The sequence below is a fragment of the Nyctereutes procyonoides genome, unplaced genomic scaffold (assembly GCF_905146905.1).
Source record: "Nyctereutes procyonoides isolate TBG_1078 unplaced genomic scaffold, NYPRO_anot_genome, whole genome shotgun sequence".
Classification (NCBI taxonomy): Eukaryota; Metazoa; Chordata; class Mammalia; order Carnivora; family Canidae; genus Nyctereutes; species Nyctereutes procyonoides.
In genome coordinates, this window is record NW_026575135.1 from 54,125,313 (window position 1) to 54,146,584 (window position 21,272).

Below are 21,272 nucleotides of genomic sequence, written 5' to 3' on the forward strand. Positions count from 1 at the left end.
TGCTATTCAACAGGTATCAGGTGTCAGTTTTGTTAGGTGAATAGATTCTAGAAACTTCCTATACACACACTGTTATATAGTTAACAATATTCAATTATAAACTTACAAATTTGAGAGGGTAGATTCCTGTTGAGTGTTCCTACCATAATAAAATTAAAAATTAAAAAATAAGAAAAGGAAGCAAGCAGAAATAGAAACACAAAGAGGAAAAAATATTGAAAAAATAGTTAATTGACGTAAAATATATATTGTATCTGTTAAAAAATAGAATGCTATAAAAAGGGGATATTCAGATAGCAAATGCAATAGCAGTGAAAAACTCAGTAGAAGGATTAGAAGTTAGGGTTTAGAAGAAAAAAGTCAGAAGGAAAATGAAGAAAATCGGTTTCAATTTGAGGGAAAAATCAGAGGAGGAGTATATGAAATCCAATATTAAATAAAAGGAGTTTTAGATAAAGATAATGAAAGAAACAAAGGGAAGAAAATTATCAATGTTATAATTCAAAAATATTTCCTAGAGCTAAAGAGTATGATTTCTGCATTAAAAGGGCCACAGTGTGCCTAGCATAGTAGATGAAAAACACCAAAATAGAGCATTATGCAACTTTAGAAGACCGGAGAATGGAATTAAAAGAATTGATTTAGGGATCCCTGGGTGGCGCAGTGGTTTGGCGCCTGCCTTTGGCCCAGGGCACAATCCTGGAGACCCGGGATGGAATCCCACGTCGGGCTCCCGGTGCATGGAGCCTGCTGCTTCTCCCTCTGCCTGTGTCTCTGCCTCTCTCTCTCTCTCTCTCTCTGTGTGACTATCATAAATAAATAAAATTAAGAAAAAAAAGAGAATGGATTTATAGAACTTGGTAGAGTTTGGGATTAAATAGGTGAAAAATACAGAGAAAACTAAAACAGAAAAGACTTACTGACTTCGTGGGGGATAAATGGTTGTCATGGTATACCACAAGAGTAAAAAGCATTTTTATAGAAGCTTATTACCATAATGTCTATACTGAATATTGATTTAACTAGATATGCAATATAATAATATCATACCAATGGGAATTGTGGAAAGGGGGATGGAGATGTTAGAATAACCTCATTGTAAAGGATCTATACCCTAAAAACTATAGAACACTTCTGAAAGAAATTGAGGAAGACATAAAGAGATGGAAAAATATTCCATGCTCATGGATTAGGAGACTTAATATTGTGAAAATGTCAATGTTACCCAGGGCAATTTACACGTTTAATGCAATCCCTATCAAAATACCATGGACTTTCTTCAGAGAGTTAGAACAAATTATTTTAAGATTTGTGTGGAATCAGAAAAGACCCCGAATAGCCAGGGGAATTTTAAAAAAGAAAACCGTAGCTGGGGGCATCACAATGCCAGATTTCAGGTTGTACTACAAAGCTGTGATCATCAAGACAGTGTGGTACTAGCACAAAAACAGACACATAGATCAATGGAACAGAATAGAGAACCCAGAAGTGGACCCTCAACTTTATGGTCAACTAATATTCGATAAAGGAAGAAAGACTATCCACTGGAAGAAAGACAGTCTCGTCAATAAATGGTGCTGGGAAAATTGGACATTCACATGCAGAAGAATGAAACTAGACCATTCTCTTTCACCATACACAAAGATAAACTCAAAATGGATGAAAGATCTAAATGTGAGACAAGATTCCATCAAAATCCTAGAGGAGAACACAGGCAACACCCTTTTTGAACTCAGCCACAGTAACTTCTTGCAAGATACATCCATGAAGGCAAAAGAAACAAAAGCAAAAATGAACTATTGGGACTTCATCAAGATAACAAGCTTTTGCACAGCAAAGGATACAGTCAACAAGACTCAAAGACAACCTACAGAATGGGAGAAGATATTTGCAAATGACGTATCAGATAAAGGGCTAGTTTCCAAGATCTATAAAGAACTTATTAAACTCAAGACCAAAGAAACAAACAATCCAATCATGAAATGGGCAAAAGACATGAAGAGAAATCTCACAGAGGAAGACATAGACGTGGCCAACAAGCACATGAGAAAATGCTCTGCATCACTTGCCAGCAGGGAAATACAAATCCAAACCACAATGAGATACCACCTCACACCAGTGAGAATGGGGAAAATGAACAAGGCAGGAAACCACAAATGTTGGAGAGGATGCGGAGAAAAGGGAACCCTCTTGCACTGTTGGTGGGAATGTGAACTGGTGCAGCCACTGTGGAAAACTGTGTGGAGGTTCCTCAAAGAGTTAAAAATAGACCTGCCCTACGACCCAGCAATTGCACTGCTGGGGATTTACCCCGAAGATACAGATGCAATGAAACGCCGGGACCCCGATGTTTCTAGCAGCCATGTCCACAATAGCCAAACTGTGGAAGGAGCCTCGGTGTCCATCGAAAGATGAATGGATAAAGAAGATGTGGTTTATGTATACAATGGAATATTAGCCATTAGAAATGACAAATACCCACCATTTGCTTCAATGTGGATGGAACTGGAGGGTATTATGCTGAGTGAAATAAGTCAATCGGAGGACAAACATTATATGGTCTCATTCATTTGGGGAATATAAATAATAGTGAAAGGGAATAGAAGGGAAGGAAGAAGAAATGGGTAGGAAATATCAGAAAGGGAGACAGAACATAAGAGACTCCTAACTCTGGGAAATGAACTAGGGGTGGTGGAATGGGAGGAGGGCGGGGAGTGGGGGTGAATGGGTGATGGGCACTGAGGGGGGCACTTGACGGGATGAGCACTGGATGTTATTCTGTATGTTGGCAAATTGAACACCAATAAAAAATAAATTTATTATTAAAAAAAAAGAGAATAACCTCATTCTTCCATAGTGGTAAGTCAATGGAAACCTTAAAACGACATGAGGTAATACTAGTATGTTTTTTAGTGATATGATATTAATGTGATCTAGGTAAAACTTATACATAAAATATTAAGAGGAACCTCCTGTGTATTCTATCTGACCCTTAGGTCAATAATTTTTATGGGGCAAGAATCTGGGAAAGAAAGTAGGTTAGAGCCCTGAAATAGGTCAAAGATTTTTTACTGTCCTAAATGCCATCAAGTCTTGTCTTTTTTTTTTTAATTTTATTTATTTATGATAGGCACACAGTGAGAGAGAGAGGCAGAGACACAGGCAGAGGGAGAAGCAGGCTCCATGCACCGGGAGCCCGACGTGGGATTCGATCCCGGGTCTCCAGGATCGCGCCCTGAGCCAAAGGCAGGCGCTAAACCGCTGCGCCACCCAGGGATCCCAAGTCTTGTCTTTTTTATCTGTTTTACCCAAATTCCTTAATTACTACAGCTTGGTATGAGGACCTAAGCTGTTATGGGGACTTAAGTTGGGCCTGGGGGATGTAACCTCCTACTTATGTGCTATTAAAAGTTGTGTGCCATTCCTCCCTGCTATTTTAGATTGGGAATGTCCCAAGTTGGAAGAACACATGCGATGCAAGAATTCCACTCTTCTGGATACCAGTAAAGCAGTAACAATAGAGAAGGTACCACAGTTTTCAAACCTCTCTGCAATTTTAGGTGAGTTTTCACAGTCTTTTTTTTTTTTCTCATGTCACAGGGGAAACGCCTCATCTATGTTGGAAAAAACAAAGTAATTTTTAAAATGATTTATAAGCTAAGTTCATCAATTAGGATTACATTGGCTATGAATAATATTTGATTAGTAGCAGCTCAAGCACATATGGTTCTCCTTTCTTTTTTTTTTTTAATTTTTATTTTTTATTTATTTATGATAGGCACACAGTGAGAGAGAGAGAGAGAGAGAGAGAGAGAGAGAGGCAGAGACACAGGCAGAGGGAGAAGCAGGCTCCATGCACCGGGAGCCTGACGTGGGATTCGATCCCGGGTCTCCAGGATCGTGCCCTGGGCCAAAGGCAGGCGCCAAACCGCTGCGCCACCCAGGGATCCCTGGTTCTCCTTTCTTAAAACTTTTATTTTGAACTAATTTTAGACTTGCATAAAAGATGCAAAAATAGTATGGAGAGTTCCTATGTGTCTCTCACCCAGCCTTCCCTAATGCTTGTCTTATATAACATTATTAGTACAATGATCAGAATCAGAAAATGAACAATGGTATAAAACTACTAATTAAATTGCAGACCTTATTTACATTTTACCAGCTTTTCTGCCAGTCTCTTATCTTGCATTTCAGGATCCAACATTGCATTTGATTGTTATTTCTCCTTTAATCTACTATAATCTGTAACAGTTTCTCAGTCTTTCTTTGTCTTTCATAGTCTTGATACTTTTGAAGATTACTGATCAGTTATTTTGTACAATGTCCCTCAATTTGAATTTGTCTCATGTTTTTTCATTGGAATGAATTTATTCAATTTTTTTGAGAATGCTGCAGAAATGATGTTATGCCCTTTTTAGTACATTGTATGAAGTTCTTGATGTCAGTATATCTTATTATTGGTGATATTAAACTTTGCCATTTGATTAACATGGTATCTGTGGTTTTTTGCATGGTTAAGTTACTAGTTTCCCCTTGTCTTAATAAATATATGGAATGATAGTTTGAGACCCTGTAAATCCTGTTTCTCCTCAACTTTCATTCACTGGTAGTCATCAGAGGGATTTGACTTTGACATTTGTTACTCTGGTGTTTCCCTAATGGTGATTTTCTATTTCATACTTTGCTGCTACATTTACTAATTGGAATGCTGCTGTAAAAGAACTGTCCTGTTTCTGCCACTTATTTTTTTCAGTTGTTTATATCAGTATGAAGTCATGAATATCTATTTTATGTGTTAAAATCCAATACTTTCATTTTTTTATTTACTTATATAACTTTAGTATACACAAAAAGAAGTTGCAGAATTATTAACTCAGATCCCTTTGAGAAATACATTTAGCAAATAAATTACATTTATGTACAGTTCTGCTTATTACTATTACTATTGTTATTATTATTATCAATCAAAATGCTGTTTTTCATAGTTATATAGGTTAGTTCTTTTCTTCCCCTTCCCTTATAGTGCAGTTAGTATTCACTTGGAATATACTCAGATTCATCTGTTAGTGTTGGATTCAGTATTTGTTTCCCTAACCTGTTTGGATTTTTGTTTGTTTGTTTCTTTATTCAGGGAGAAGGTGCTATGTGAAGGTGTGTGAAACATTGTTATGGTTCTGAGAATCAAAGCTATAAGAAATACATTGTTTTTTAAAAAAATCACTTCCTCTTTCCTAGTACCCTGATCTTATTCCCCTCTTTTGTCTACCCCTTTCCCACTCAACTCTTATAAGTAACTAGTCTCTTTAGATTATGGTTTTTTTCTTCTATATTCTATGATATATTTTCTTATATCCTCTTCTTTCTTGCTTATAGATACTCTTTTTGTTTTTCTCCACCTAATATAATAGTATATACTAGAAATAACTCTGGCTGGTTTTATAGAGATCTTCCTCATGTATTTTTTATTTTCTTTGTGTGTGTATGTGTGTGTGTGTGAATTTTCTTTTCATACTTTTCCCCCAATTTTATCTGTTTATCTTTACCCTCCATTTCTAGATTCATTAGATATTAAGAATTTTAGCCTTTCCCTAAATGCCCTAATCAAAAGACACAGGGTGACAGGATGGAATTTAAAAAAAGACCTATCCATATGCTGCCTATAAGAGACTCATCTCATATCTAAAGACACAAACAGACTGAAAATGAAAGGATGGAGAAACACTTAAATGCACATAGAAGTGAAAAAAAAAAGGCCGAGGTAGCTATGCTTATATCAGACAAAATAAATATAAAACAAAGACTGTAATAAGAGACAAAGAAAGGTATTACATAATGATAAAGGGATCAATCCAATGAGAGAATATGACAGTTGTAAATATCCATGCACCCAGTATTGGAACATCTAAATACATAAAGCAAATATTAATGGACATAAAGAGAGAAACTGATGGTAACACAATAGTAGTATGGGATTTTAACACCCCACTTACATCAATGGATAAATCATCCAGGCAGAAAATCAATAAGGAAACAGTATCTTTGAATGACACATTATACCAGATGGACATAACAGATATATACAAAAACATTTCATCCAAACAGCAAAATATGCATTCTTTTGAAGTATACATGGAATATTCTTTGGGATAGATTGCATGGTAGATCAGAAAGCAAGTCTTAGTAAATTTAAGAAGATTGAAATTATACCATGTGTCTTTCCTGACCACAATATAAAACTAGAAATGAATCACAAGAAAAATAAACTGGAAAAAGACAAACATATGGAGACTAAACAGCATAATACAAAACAACCAATGAGTCAAAGAGAAGTCAAAGGGGAAATCAAAAATTACATGGAGATACGAGAAAATGAAAACAAAAGTCCAAAACCTTTAAGACAAGCAGTTCTAAGAGGGAAATATATAGTGATACAGATCTACCTCAAGAAGCAAGAAAAAGCTCCAATAAATTAGCTTACCTTAAACCTAAAATAATTAACAAAAGAATAAACAAAGCCCAAGGAGAGTAGAAAGAAGGAAAAAATGGAGTTCAGAGCAGAAATAAATGTTATACAGATGAAAACAAAAACATAAAACCAATAGAACAGATCAATAAAAGCAGGAGCTGGTTCTTTGAAAAGAAACAAAATTGATAAGCCCTTAGCCAGATTCATCAAGAAAAAAAGAGAAATGACTCATAAATAAAACCAGAAATGAAAGAGAACAACTGACACCAGAAATTTAAAGATTATAAGAGAACAATGTGAAAAATCATGCCAAAATATTGGACATCCTAGAAGAAATGGGTGAATTTCCAGAAACATATAATCTTCCAAAGTGAATCAGAAAGAAATAGAAAATCTTAACAGACCAATTTCTAGTAACAAAATTGAATCATTACTTTAAACTACCAAAAAATAGAAGTGTAGGACTGGATGGATTCACAGGTAACTTCTACCCAACATTTTAAGAAGAGTTAATACTTATTCTTCCCAAACTATTCCAAAAAAATAGAGGAAGAAAAGCTCCCAAATTCATTCCACAAGGCCAGTATTACCATGATACCAAAACCAGACAAATACACAAAAAAGAAAGGAAGGGAGGAGGGAAGGAAAGAAGAAAGGAAGAAGGGAAAAGAAAAGAAGGATGGAAACTATAGGTCAAAATCCTGGATGAACATAGTTGCAAAAATCACCAATAAAATATTAGCAAACCACGTTCAACAATACATTGAAAGGATCACTCACTGTTTCCAAATGGGATTTATTCTGGGGATGCAGGATGGTTCAGTATTTGCAAATCAATCAACATGATAAACCATACCAACAAAATATAAGATAAAAATCATATTATTACCTCAGTACATGCAGAAAAAGCATTAACAAAATTCAACAGCAATTCATGTTAAAAAGAACATACCTCAACATAATAAAGGCCATCTATGAAAAAAAAAGTCAATATCATATTCAATGGTGAAAAACTGAGAGCTTTTCCTCTGAGACCAGGAACAAGACAAGGATGTCCTTTCTTAATACTTTTCTAGTACTACAGCATAGTTCTAGATAGACATCCTAGCCACAGCAATCAAACAAGAAAAATAAATGAGGCATCAATATCAGTAAGAAAGAAATTAAACTGTCATTATTTGCAGATGACATGATACTGTACATAGAAGACCCTAAAGACCTTACCAAAAAACTATTAGAAGTAATAAATAAATACAATAAAGTTTAAGGATACAAATTAATACCCAGAAACCAATAACATTTCTTTTTTTTTCCAATAACATTTCTATACACTGATAATGAAGTAGCTGAAAGAGAAAATAAGAAAAAAAAACTCTATAATTACACTAAAAAGAATAAAATACCCAGGAATAAACTTAACCAAGGAGATGAAAGACATGTATTCTGAAAACTGTAAAACATTGATGAAAAAAAATTAAAGATGACACAAACAAATGGGAAGATATTCCATGCTCATGGTTTGGAAGAATTAATATTTCCCATACTTGCAAATACAATCTAAATATTCAATGCAGTCCCTATCAAAATACCAATAGCATTTTTCACAGAATTAGAACAAATAATCCTAAAATTTGTGTGGAAGCACAAAAGACCCCAAATAGCCAAAACAATATTGAGAAAGAGCAAAGCTGGAGGTGTTATACTTCCAGACTTCAAGATATACTACAAAACTATAGTCAAAATGGCATGGTTCTGGCACAAAAACAGATACATAGATCAGTGGAACAGAATAAAGAGCCCAGAGATAAACCCATGCTTATATAGTCACTTAATCTGTGACAGAGGAGGCAAGAATATACAATAGAGAAAAGACCACCTCTTCAATAAATAATGCTGGGAAAACTGGACAGCTACATGCAGAAGAATGAAACTGAACCACTTTCTTATATCATACACAATATAAACTCAAAATGGATTATGGACCAGGGATCCCTGGTTGGCTCAGCGGTTTAGTGCCTGCCTTCGGCCCAGGGCGTGATCCTGGAGTCCTGGGATGGAGTCCCACATCAAGCTTCCTGCATGGAGCCTGCTTCTCCCTCTGCCTGTGTCTCTGCCCCCCCCCCGTCTTTCATGAATGAATAAATAAATAAAATATTTAAAAAATGGATTGTGGACCTAATGTGAGACCTGAAACCATAAAAATCCTAGGAGAGAATACAGGCAGTACTTTCTCTTACTTCAGCCATAGCAGCATTTTTCTAGATATGCCCCCTGAGAAAAGGGAAACAAAAGCAAAATTAAACTATTTGAACTACATTAAAAAGCTTTTGTACAGTGAAGGGAACCATAAATAAAACAAAAAGGCAACCTATTGAATGGAAGAAGCTATTTGCAAATGATATATCTAATAAGGGGTTAATATCCAAAATATATAAAGAATTTATACAACTCAACACTAAAAATCCAAACAATCCAATTTTAAAAATGGACAGAGTAGCTGAATAGACATGTTTCCAAAGAAGACATTCAGATGGCCCACAGACAAATGAAAAGATGCTCCACATCACTAATCATCAGGGAAATGGAAATCAATAGCACACATACTTGTCAGAATGACTAAAATAAAAAGACAAGAAAGAACAGTTGTTGCCAAGGATATGGGGGAAAAGGAACAGTCATAAATACAAATCAAAACCACAATGTGATACCACCTCACACTGGAAAGAATGGCCAAAATTAACAACTCCGGAAACAATGGAGGTTGGGAAGTATGTGGAGAAAGGGGAACCCTCTCACATTGTTGGTAGGAATGCAAACTAGTGTAGCTACTCTGGAAGTATGGAGGTTCTTCAAAAAGTTAAAAATAGAGCTACCCTACAACCCAAAAATTGTACTACGAGGTATTTATCCAAAGGATACAAACATCGTGATTGAAAGGGGCACATGAATCACAATATTTATAGCAGCCATGTCCATAATAGCCAAACTATGGAATGAGCCCAGATGTCCAAGGACAGATGAATGGATAAGGAGAGGTGGTATCTCTGTGTGTGTGTGTGTGTGTGTCTCTCTCTCTTTCTTTCTCTCTCTCTCTCTCTCTCTCTCTCTCTCTCTCACACACACACACACACACACACAGGAATATTATTCAGCCATTGAAAATAATGAAATCTTGCCATTTGCCACAATGTGGAAAGAACTAGAGAGTATAATGCTAAGCAAAATAAGTCAGAGAAAGATAAATACCACATGATTTCACTTATATGTGGAATTTAAGAAACAAAACAGGTAAACGTAGAAGGGAAGGAAAAATCTAAAGTTTAGGAAAAAAACTGAGGGTTGCTGGAGGATGGGTGGGTATTGTATGGAACTGATGAATCACTAAATTCTTTTTTTTTTTACGATTTTATTTATTTATTCATGAGAGAGACAGAGAGAAAGAGAGGCAGAGACACAGGCAGAAGGAGAAGCAGGCTCCTCGCAGAGAGCCCGATGTGGGATCGATCCTCGGTCTCCAGGGTCATGCCCTGGGCCAAAGGTGGCGCTAAACCACTGAGCCACCTGGGCTGCCCAAATCACTAAATTCTATCTCTGAAACTAGTAATACAGTATATGTTAAATTGAATTTAAATACAAAAATTTTTAAAGATTTTATTTGACAGAGAGAGAGAGAAGGTACAAGCAAGGGCAAGGGGCAGAAGGAGTAGCAAGATCTCCACTGAGCAGGGAACCCAAAATAGGACTCAATCCCAGGACCCTAGGATTATGACTGGAGCTGAAGGCAGATGCTAACTGACTAAGCCACTCAGGTGCCCCTTAAATACAAAATTGTTTTTTAAAAAATGACTCTTATCCATTTTTTTTTAATTTATGATAGTCACAGAGAGAGAGAGAGGCAGAGACACAGGCAGAGGGAGAAGCAGGCTCCATGCACCGGGAGCCCGACGTGGGATTCAATCCCGGGTCTCCAGGATCGCGCCCTGGGCCAAAGGCAGGCGCCAAACCGCTGCGCCACCCAGGGATCCCTCTTATCCATTTTTTAAAAAAGATTTTACTTATTTATTCATGAGTGACACAGAGAGAAAGAGGCAGAGACATAGGCAGAGGGAGAAGCAGGCTCCCTCTAGGGAGCCTGATACAGGACTTGATCTCAGAACCCCAGGATCATGCCCTGAGCCGAAAGCAGATGCTCAACCACTGAGCCACCCAGGCTTCCCTCTTATCCACTTTTGATGGGAATGTGAATTGGTATTGCCACTGTGGAAAATAGTGTGGATATGCCTCAAAAAATTAAAAATAGAAATACCATATGATCCAATAATTCTCCTAGTGGGTATTTACCCACAGATAATAAAAACACTGATTTGAAAAGATATATGTAGCCCTATGTATTGCAGCATATTTACAATAGCCAAGATATGGAAGCAATCTAAGTATACACTGATGGATGAATGGATAAGGAAGATATGGTGTACACACACACACACACGAATATTATGCAGCCATGTGAAAGGTTGAGATCTTGCCATTTGCGATAACATGAATGGACATAGCAGGTCATATGCTGAGGGAATAGGTGAGATTGAGAAAGACAAAAACAATATGATTTAACATGTGTGGAATCTAAAAAAAAAAAAGCAAATAAAAAAAAACAAAATACAGGGGCACCTGGCTGACTCAGTTGGAATGGCATGCAACTCTTGATCTCAGAGAGTCATGAGCTTGCGCACCATGTTGGGTATAGAGATTACTTAAATAAATGAAACTTAAATTTTATTTTTTTTATTTTTATTTTTTTTTAATTTTTATTTATTTATGATAGTCACACACACACACAGAGAGAGAGAGAGAGAGAGAGAGAGAGAGAGAGAGAGAGAGGCAGAGACACAGGCAGAGAGAGAAGCAGGCTCCATGCACCGGGAGCCCGACGTGGGATTCGATCCCGGGTCTCCAGGATCGTGCCCCAGGCCAAAGGCAGGCGCCAAACCGCTGCGCCACCCAGGGATCCCTGAAACTTAAATTTTAAAACAAAAAAACAGAATCAAACCTGTAAATACAGAGAACAAACTAATGGTTCCCAGAGGGAAAGGGGATAGGGGTGTGGGAAAATGGGTGAAGAGGAGTAGGAAACACAAGCTTCCAGTTATGGAATGAATAAGTAAAGGGAATAAAAATCACAGCATAGGAAATAATAATCAATGGTATTGTAATAGCATTGTGTGGTGACAAATGGTAGCTAGGCTTGTGGTGAGCATAATATAATGTATAGAGAACTGAAGTCATTATGTTGTACACATAAAACTAATTTAATGTGTGTTACCTATACTCAATCCAAAAAAAATTTACATCAGAAGAAAAAGCAAGAGACTATTATCAGCAAAAGCAGAGAGTAGAAGTTGTTCACTCCTTTATATTTTGGGAACCTCCTTTTCAGGGAAATGCTTCTCCATGATTAGTAGATACCATTCACTTCACTTCTTTTTAACTGTAAAATTCTAATTAAACACAAGCAGAGTACTGTGGGGATTAGTCATAACTTCTTCGGAAAACTATTCTCATGGTTCTTAAGTAATACTTTTATTGTGAACCTAGTGAACCTAGACAGCAAATGTTAACTAGTAGGCATTTTCTTGGCTAAGCAGTCTACTAATATGCATATCTATATACTTAGTATATACTTAAGAATCATGAGATCTGAGTTTAGGTTCCAAGTATGCAGCTGTTAGTTTTATAATTCAACCAGTTGTTTTTTTCACATATGTAGCTATGTAGCATATGAATAGTAAATTGTTATATTCACCTCACATGCCTGTTTTAAGAATCAAGTAAAAGATTGGAAAGCATTTCAAAAATTATAACTAACTATAAATATAGGCTGATAGATTCCTGCATCTCTTAAAATTTCCTAATAATTTTGTTTTATTTTGGTAACTTTGAGAATACTTCTACCTAATTTAAGTGGCGCATAAAAGCAATATAAAACAATAAAATTATAGAAAATAAACTGCATTATCACCACATATTTTAGAGAAAAATACTTCTTTTTTCCTAATTTTGGCCTCTGGTCTGTGTTTGAATTGTATTTCTAATAGATTGTTTTTTTCTTTCCTAGGTACCTCTTCAGGAGACTCTCAAAAATGCCATAGAGAAATGTAAGAACTAACATTTTAAAGTTCTGCTTTTCAAAACCCCGTGTTCTAATAGTTATGTAGCTAGAATGATTGTTAGTCCACAAATTCATGTGTTCATTTATTCATTGTTGGTTGAGGAATCATTTTGTGCCCAACATATTCTAATTGCTAGTGATATATTGTAATGAACGAAATTGATTAAAAACAAAATCTCTGCCTTCATCAAGTCCACATTCTAATTGGAAGGGGTGGACAATAAATAAAACAAAATCTCTGCCTTCATCAAGTCCACATTCCATTTGGAAGGGTGGACAATAAATAAGTGAGTAAATTTATAGTATTCTGTATGGTAATGAATGTTATGGAAAAAAGCAAGATGGGGGCAAGAGAGTATTGGAATGGAGGTTCACTATTTTAAGTAGTGTGGTCAGTGAGGTCATAATTGAAATTTGAGCAGAGACTTAAAGAAGGAGACAGAGCAAGATATGTGACTCACAGGAGAAAAAAAAAAAGTATTCCAGGTAGAGGGAATGGCTGGAGCAAGGCCCTGAAGGCCTAGATTCTAGGAGTGGAGCGTGGGAAGAGGAGAAAGGAGAAGTGACAGAAGAACCAGAGGACATATCACAGAAGATATTCCAGGTGAATATGAGTGGATTGGAAAGCCTTTAAAGATTTAGAAGGGTGACGATATAACTTAGGTTTTAGAGAATTTTTTTATTTCAAAAATAACTTAGGTTTTAAAAGAATCACCCTGGCTACTGTGTTGAGAATAGATTATGAAGAGACAAGGCGTTAGGGAAATTGTAGGAGACTATTGTCCTAATATTGGACCAGAGTGGTAAGAGTAAAGGTAGAGAGATCAGATTTTGGATATATTTTGAAAGCAGGACTAAGGATGGATTCTTATTCACTGATGGACTGAATGAGCATGAAAGTAGTCAAGACTGATTCCACAGTTTTGGCTTGAGCAACTAGAAGGATGGTGTTGCCATATATTAAGATGAGAGAAATTGAGAAATATTATGGGGCAAAGATCAAGAATTTGGATTGGGGCATGTAGACTGAAGGTTGAGGCATATGTGTGAGAGAGAGTTTCTTAATTGAAGGAGATGGTCACAGTCTGGATCATGAATGGTCTTAAGGGCTGGCATTTTTATTTTCTTGAATGTGATGAGAGTCTGAAAGATTTTCAGTAGGACTATAAAATATAACAAAAATTTAAAACATTTTAATATTCAAAATTTGAAAGAAATTTGCAAAAAATTCGTACAAGTTTAAGAGCAAAGTCAGGAGACACCATCAAGAAAATGAAAAGACAATCCATAGAATGGGATAAAATATTTGCAGATTATATATCTGACAGGGACTTGTATCCAGAATATGTAAAGAATTCTTAACAACCCATAATAAAAGGAAAAATAATTCAATTTAAAAATGAGCAAAGGATCCAAACAGGCATTTCTCCATAGAAGATATATAAGTGACCAATGAACACATGAAAAGATGCTCATATCATTATCCATTAGGGAAATGCAAGTCAACTTGAATGAGAATCACTTTACACCCACTAGGATGGCTATAATTAAAAATACTGGTAATAATTGTCGTGTGAGGCATGGAAAAATTGAGACTCCAGTACATTGCTGGTGGAAATTTAAAATGAAGGCACTTTGAAAAATAGTTTGGCAGTCCCACATAATGTTTCATGTGACCCAGCAATCAACTCCTGGATATGCATACCTGAGAAAAATAGAAATGCATGTCCACACAAAAACTTGTGCATGAATGTTGACTGAAACTTTACTCATGATAGCCAAAAAAGTAGTAACAGTCCAAATGTCCATCTACTAATGAATGGACAAATAAAATGTGGTATATCTATATGCTATATGGAATATTATTCTATAATAAAAAATTAAATTCTGATATATGCTACAGTGTGGATGAACCCTGGACATATTCTAAATGAAAGAAGCTGGTCACATAAGATCACATATTTTATGGTTGTGTCTGTATGAGGTATCCGGAATAGATAAATCTGAACAGACAGCAAGTTAGTGATTGCTTAAGACTAGGGTGGTTGGGGAGAAATAAGAACTGACTGCTTGATGGGTACAGGGTTTCTTTTTGAGGTGATGAAATTGTTCTAAAATTAATTGTGATGACAGTTACACAACTCTCTGAATATATTAAAAGCCACTGAATGTACACTTTATATGGGTTAATTTGTGATATGTGAATTATATCAATAAAACTTAAGAAAGTTATGACTAAGGAAACCAAAGAAATATAATTTTTAATAGAAAATATAGGCAGGAAAGATAATAGACCAAAAATAAATAAGCCATGAGGGTAAAAGAATATTTTGCTCTCAGCTTTTTGAGATAGAAGGATAGATTTTTTTGTCTGTCAAATAATTATCTGCAAGTCTTACTCTCTTATAAATTGATTTTTCTCACCAGCGTTAAATAGTAGATGGTACAATATGTTATCTTCCTTGGTGGGGATTAATGGTTTAGGTATTCTGTGCTGATGAGTTTGTGGGGGTAAGGATTGCTATACTTTTGAATGTAGATTTCTGTAGAACTTATACATTGTCCAACTAAAATTCTTGCCTGTTACCCACCTCTTCACAGACATATACATGATAATATTTCTTAGAATAATCACTTTTGCAACAAAGAAAAAGATGGATTGGAAGAAGTGATTAGGTTGAAGGAATGTCTATTGTAGCATTTCAAGTGAGGCATAATTAGGACCTGAACTTTATCAGCAAGGACAGCAAAAAGGAAAAACTTCAGAACAATTCAGAAGGGATAATCAGTAATTTTTCATGTTTATTTGTTAAGGGAGGTAGAGTCTAACTCAGCCCCCAGCCTTCTGATTTGAGAAACTGGATGAATGATGACTAATTTGTTGGATGAAGGTACAAATAGAAAAGCAGGAGTGAGTTGGGATGATAGATAATTTTAGTTTAGAAAACAATGAAATACCTACAGCACTTTGAAGAGGATATATCAGGTGGGTAGTTGGATATTCCAGCCTAGATAGCAAGGGAAAGATCCTGGACTGAAGGGATAGTTGTCACCCTAGGAAATGTGTAGAGTGAGAAAAGAATAGCATTAGTGTGAAAGCCTCCTTATAAATATGCTTGTGTCTAAGAGGTAAAAAAATTTCTGAAGCAAAGGAAATCTCTTATAGGCATACCTCGTTTTATTTGTACTTTATTGTGCTTCACTGATTTTAAGTTTTGTTTTGTTTGTTTTTTTACAAATTGAAGGTAACAGTGAAAATGCTGAAGGTAAATCATTAATGTCAGTAGAGAGAAATGATGATTGATGATTTTTAAATCCCTTTAACAATCTGCAATGCAATATATTCTTAAGAAGGAAGGAGAAATGTTTGGATAATAATGACACCATTTTTGAACAGCTGTTAACTATTAGCTTTTTTGACATTCTCTTTAATTAGCACATTCACAAAATTAAAATCCTATAACTTTGACATAGTATCTAATAAAGAAAGGGAGTTTTGTTTATATTGTTGAAAGATACATGGAAACGCTGTTCAATGAGTATTACCTATATATTGCATGGAGTAAATGTAATACAGTACTTGATTACGTGTATCTAATCTTATTTCCTGTCTCCCTTAAATGTTTCCCTATCTCTAAAAAATAAAATGTACCAGTTGGATATGCAAAGAAAATATAGTTCATCTTTTTCTTTCTCTCTCTCTTTCTTTCTTTCTTTCTTTCTTTCTTTCTTTCTTTCTTTCTTTCTTTCTTTCTTCTTTCTTTCTTTCTTTCTTTCTTTCTTTCTTTCTTTCATTTTTAAAGTATTTATTTATTGATTTAGATATATTTATTTAAGAGAGAGAGCACAAACAGGGGGAAGAGCAGAGGGAGGGGCAAACAAACAGATTCTCCACTGAGTGGGGAGTCTGACATGGCGCTCAATCCCAGGACCCTAAGATCATGACCTGGGCTGAAATCAAGGGTAGGACACTTAACAGACTGAGCCACCCAGGTGCCCCTTACAGGTTTTATTTAAATTCCAGTTAGTGGGGAATCCCTGGGTGGCTCAGCGGTTTAGCACCTGCCTTCGGTCCAGGGTGTGATCCTGGAGTCCCGGGTTCAAGTCCCACATCAGGCTCCCTACATGGGGCCTGCTTCTGCCTCTGCCTGTATCTCTCTCTCTCTCTCTCATGAATAAATAAATAAAATCTTTTAAAAAAATAAAATTAATTCCAGTTAGTGAACATAGAGTGTAATATTACTTTTGTGTGTAATTTATTTATTTTTTTAAAATAACTGACCTCAGCTTCTTATAGGGTCTCCTCTCTGTTCTCTCCTATTTAGCTGGGAAATGATGAGTTAAACTTATTAATGCCATCTATTTACTTCCAGTTCAGAGTCTCTTTTGGGTGAATGATAGATTTTACAGTTTTTCTCTCCATTTCATATTCCTGAGGATGGCATATAAGTAGATTATCATACCTCTTGATTTGCCTGGGACAGTCCTGGTATGTGTCTATTGTTCTGATATTAATTTTAGTAGAACTCCCTTTTATTCTTGGAAAGGTGCCTATATGGATAAATGGTCACCCTAAATATAGGTGTATAGTAATAGGAGTAAGCTAGAACTGGGGGAGGGGTGAAGTTGGGGCTTTGAGTTTGTCTGGGATCTAAAAGTTGTCTTTGGACTTGTACTAATTTATGCTGCAGGTTTAGAGACTGGTTCTATACCTAGGCTGGACTCTGCTAATAAAGCCTTTGGTGAACTTATAGCCTTATTTAGGGCCCGAGATCCTCCATTGCTGATTTTTTCTCACCTTAGCTTTTGTTGCTACCCAAAACTCCTTGAGTGTCATTGAAGTCCTCCATGCAGACTGACTTGATTACCTTTCTGCAACCTTTGTGGTAGAGTCACCAGCAGAGCAGCCCTATGCCAGGTATTTTGGTTCTAGTTTGAGCACCTTCTGCATTGCCCTTGGTATTTGGAACCTTGAGAACTCATTCACAATCTACAGGAATTAAGGGACTCTCAAGGAGGGCTAACTGAGGTCTCCTCTCTAAGTAGTCCAGACTCTTATTTTGATATTGCATTTCCACCCTGTGTGGATATTTCTACCTAGAGTGAGTTTGGCACATGCCCCCTCTGCTTTTGGCTTTCTCTGCACTTCTTCTAATGTCATTTTCCTACCACCTCCAGATTTAGGACTTGATGGAGAGAAGTCACTTCCCTCTGTCAAACTGCTTATTTCCCAAGGCTCTGTCCCCTTTTTTCTTAGTAATAATCCTCTAGTATGGAAGGCATGGAGCAGGAATCTATGTTTGGTCACATCCTGAATTTTTTCTACATTCTGTAGCTAATAGTAAAACTCTGTGTTTTTCATCTACATGTTAAGAGGAACTCTAGGAATGTAGTAGGATGCTAAATGTGCCTTTCAGGTAGCCTTAGAGTTTGAACTGTGATGAAAATAGATGAAAACAAAATAAAATGACAATTACTCCCATCCCCATCAGGGTAGATTTATCTATGTGCAGTTTGTAAAAGGTGGGATCAAAAATCAATTCCTCATGGTTTTGCTCATCACCAAGCTCCAAACTATTTAGGAAATAGCTAAGAATGTGCTGAAGGGATGAAATGACCAAACATATATTTCTTTGATAAGAATTATTGGTATTATATGCAAGGAGAGGGGCTGGCTTATTCCTTCACCTCACCATAAGAGAGGAAGCTCCAAGAGAACCATTTGAGAAGTTTGACATATGTTTCCTAGAACTTGGTTTCTAACTCTGAAAAGTCTAAAGGCAAGCTCTGTTAGCAGTCTGTTAGATGCTTTGGAATGGGAGAATAAAGAGGAAGCTAGATATACTTTCGGAGTTTGGGACAACAAAATTTGTGCATAATACCTATAGGTCAGGTATAGATCCCACACAAGAGGGTCAGTTATGGATCATATTGGAAAGGATCATGCCCAGTATGACTTCTTGCAAAGGACAAGGTAAACTCAATTGAAAGAGGCTGAAAGTTCTATCATCAAATTCAAAAACTGAGATCATAAATAGCAGCAAGTGAGAGAGTACCAAGCGTAGGTAAACCTTATCACTGAATCCTTCAAAATACTTCAGATTTGAAAGTCAACATTTGGTTATCTGTCACACCCAGAAAGTAACCAATGGCATCTTATAATAGTATCAGTCAAGATAAAGAAAGATTCTTTCTGTCCCTTTTTATAATTCCTTTCCCCTATTCCAATGGCAGAAGATCCCAAAGAGTAGTTCTAAAACTGGGGAGGAAAAAGAACAAGAAATGAAGAAGAAACCAATCATGGCTGATTTCCTCACTGCAGCTTTTGAGTCTAACTCTGTCCTAAGTTGAGAAAAGGAAGAAATTTAAATCAGGTAATAAGAGTTTGGTGTTGTGGTATTACGCTGGACTCTTTATTACCCCAAAATGACTGTTAACAGAAATGATGGAATACACCGAAAAGTTCATTCAGGGGTAAGAAAGTACTATTTTTGGCAGGGCGAATTTAGAGAGGAATTAGGAAAGAATAAAATTGGTTTTTGCTTACTGAATTCAATTGATTGTTCAATAAATCAGCAAAGGAATTTAGAAAATCTTCTCACATTTGACTTTCAACGCCATTGTCTTGGTAGGGGCTCAGAAATCTCATTTTAGTTGTCAAAGGCTGAGCTTTGACCCTTTTGTATTCTTCTTGTAATTCTCTAATACACATTTCAGTAGAATTGGGGTGGTGTCATTCCTAAAAGAGAAAAGGATAGGGCTGTCTGGGTGGCTCAGTCAGTTAAGGGGTTAAGGGTCTGCCTTCAGCTCAGCTCATGATCCCAGTGTCCTGAGACTGAGCCCTGTGTCGGGCTCCCTGCTGAGCAGGGAGTCTGCTTCTTCCCCTCTCTCTCTCTTCCTGCCCCTCCCCCTACTCATGCTCACACTCTCTCAAATAAATAAATAAAATCTTTAAAAAAGAGAGAAAAGGATATTAGTTTTTAAAAAGTATTATCTCTCATGTTACTTGAAATCATGACCACAACCCTAGGAAACAAGATTGCCATTCTTTTTACATGAATGAGGCAACCAAGAATCAGGTCAGGTTGAGTGACTCTTCCAAGGCCACTTAAGTATGAGTAGCAAAACTGGACTTTAAACCCAGGTCGGTCTGATTGTAAACATATACCTTGTCCTCTATATGTATTGTTTCACACTGAAAAATGTATAAATATATTGCCTTTTATTATTAAACTATTTTTTCATATACGTATGGAAACTTTTTTTAATGAGTTATATTTTTCCTGCAGGATATTTGATAGCTTATAAATGCTTTTATAAGTATTATTTGAGGATTCTCAAAAGTTACTGGAAGATTAAGAGAATAACCATTAATTTGTTCTTGTTATAGAGTGATGACATTAGCAGGCCAAAATATTTCTCCAAAACCAAAGAATACTTCACATTCAGAATCAGGTAATAAATAGTGAAACTAATCATTTTCATAATTCTGTATTTCTTTATTTTTGTGACAGTGCAGTATATTTTGAGAAAATTGGTAGCCCGGGAAATTGAGCGCTTTTTAGCTTGGTTGTATTTTAAGAATTGAAAATATGTGAAGTTAGAATGCGGGTCTTAGCTATCCCTACAATACCCATCATTAATTCATTTCATAAACATTTACTAAGTATACACTCTGTATTAGGCATTGTTATATATACTGGTGAGAAGTAATATAAATTCCTTGCCTCCCAAGTTTCTGTTGTGTAATGATTAAAAATAAAAAGGTCAACACAATGCCTTGCATTATAGACACTCAATAATTTAGTTTATTATTAGGATAACTTAGCCAAACATTTCCAACCTTATTAATCCATGTTATATCTCAGATTGCTATTTTTATTTCCCAAATCAAGTTTTATAGCATCTGTTTATGGGTAAACTGGAAGAATGACTGGTTTTACTCTTAATAGGTATTTTAATATAAACTTTAGGAAGTTTTTTTTTTGCATAATCTTCACTTTAAGAAATTATCTTAATGAGTATTTCCCTACATACCAGGTCTTATGTTAGGAATTCTAAGTAAAAATGATTAAAATAATTGCTATTCTGAGGTAAATTAAATAAGTGATAAAAACCAAACTTGTAAAAGCACACATCTTTTTAAGGAGTGCCTAGCATCTACTACTCTGGAGGGTGAACATTAGAAGGGAGATTTGTTTTATAGCAAGAGTAAAGGGCATTTGTGAACAAAAGGAGAGGTTATGAAAAGAAAAGTGGTAAGGCTACTAAAAACAATCATGATTTTACTTAGGTCTTGCCCAATAAAAAGTTGCTTTGGCTGTAGAAAATATTATTTATAAGGCCTGATAGTAAGGGAGAATAGTGATTCTGGAATTATGTATGCTTTTGTATTACTTTTATGTGGTTGATTGACTTGAAATTTAAAATTAAATCACATCTTGCTCAGGAGGTATTTTTTACCTCCTTAATTCAACAAATCCCTCTTTATTCCAGTTGTGTGTCATGTTCTTTACTAAATGTTAAAAAATAGCTAATCATACAAACAAATAAATAAGAAATTACTTTTCAGGTACCTCCTGCTCCTTTTCAATCTTATCTACCACTATTAGCAATTACATAGGGGAGTTCTTCAAGGCT

General features: G+C 35.8%; 1 protein-coding gene across 1 annotated transcript in view; it reads left to right on the forward strand.

Moving 5' to 3' along the window:
- Positions 1-21,272, forward strand: part of MEIKIN (meiotic kinetochore factor) — a 73,759-nt gene that overhangs the window by 17,282 nt on the left and 35,205 nt on the right. Inside the window, exons 6-8 of the mRNA XM_055301521.1 lie at positions 3,441-3,560; positions 12,579-12,618; positions 20,023-20,087. Of these exons, the coding sequence (XP_055157496.1) occupies positions 3,441-3,560; positions 12,579-12,618; positions 20,023-20,087 (225 nt within the window). The remainder of the gene's footprint in view (positions 1-3,440; positions 3,561-12,578; positions 12,619-20,022; positions 20,088-21,272) is intronic.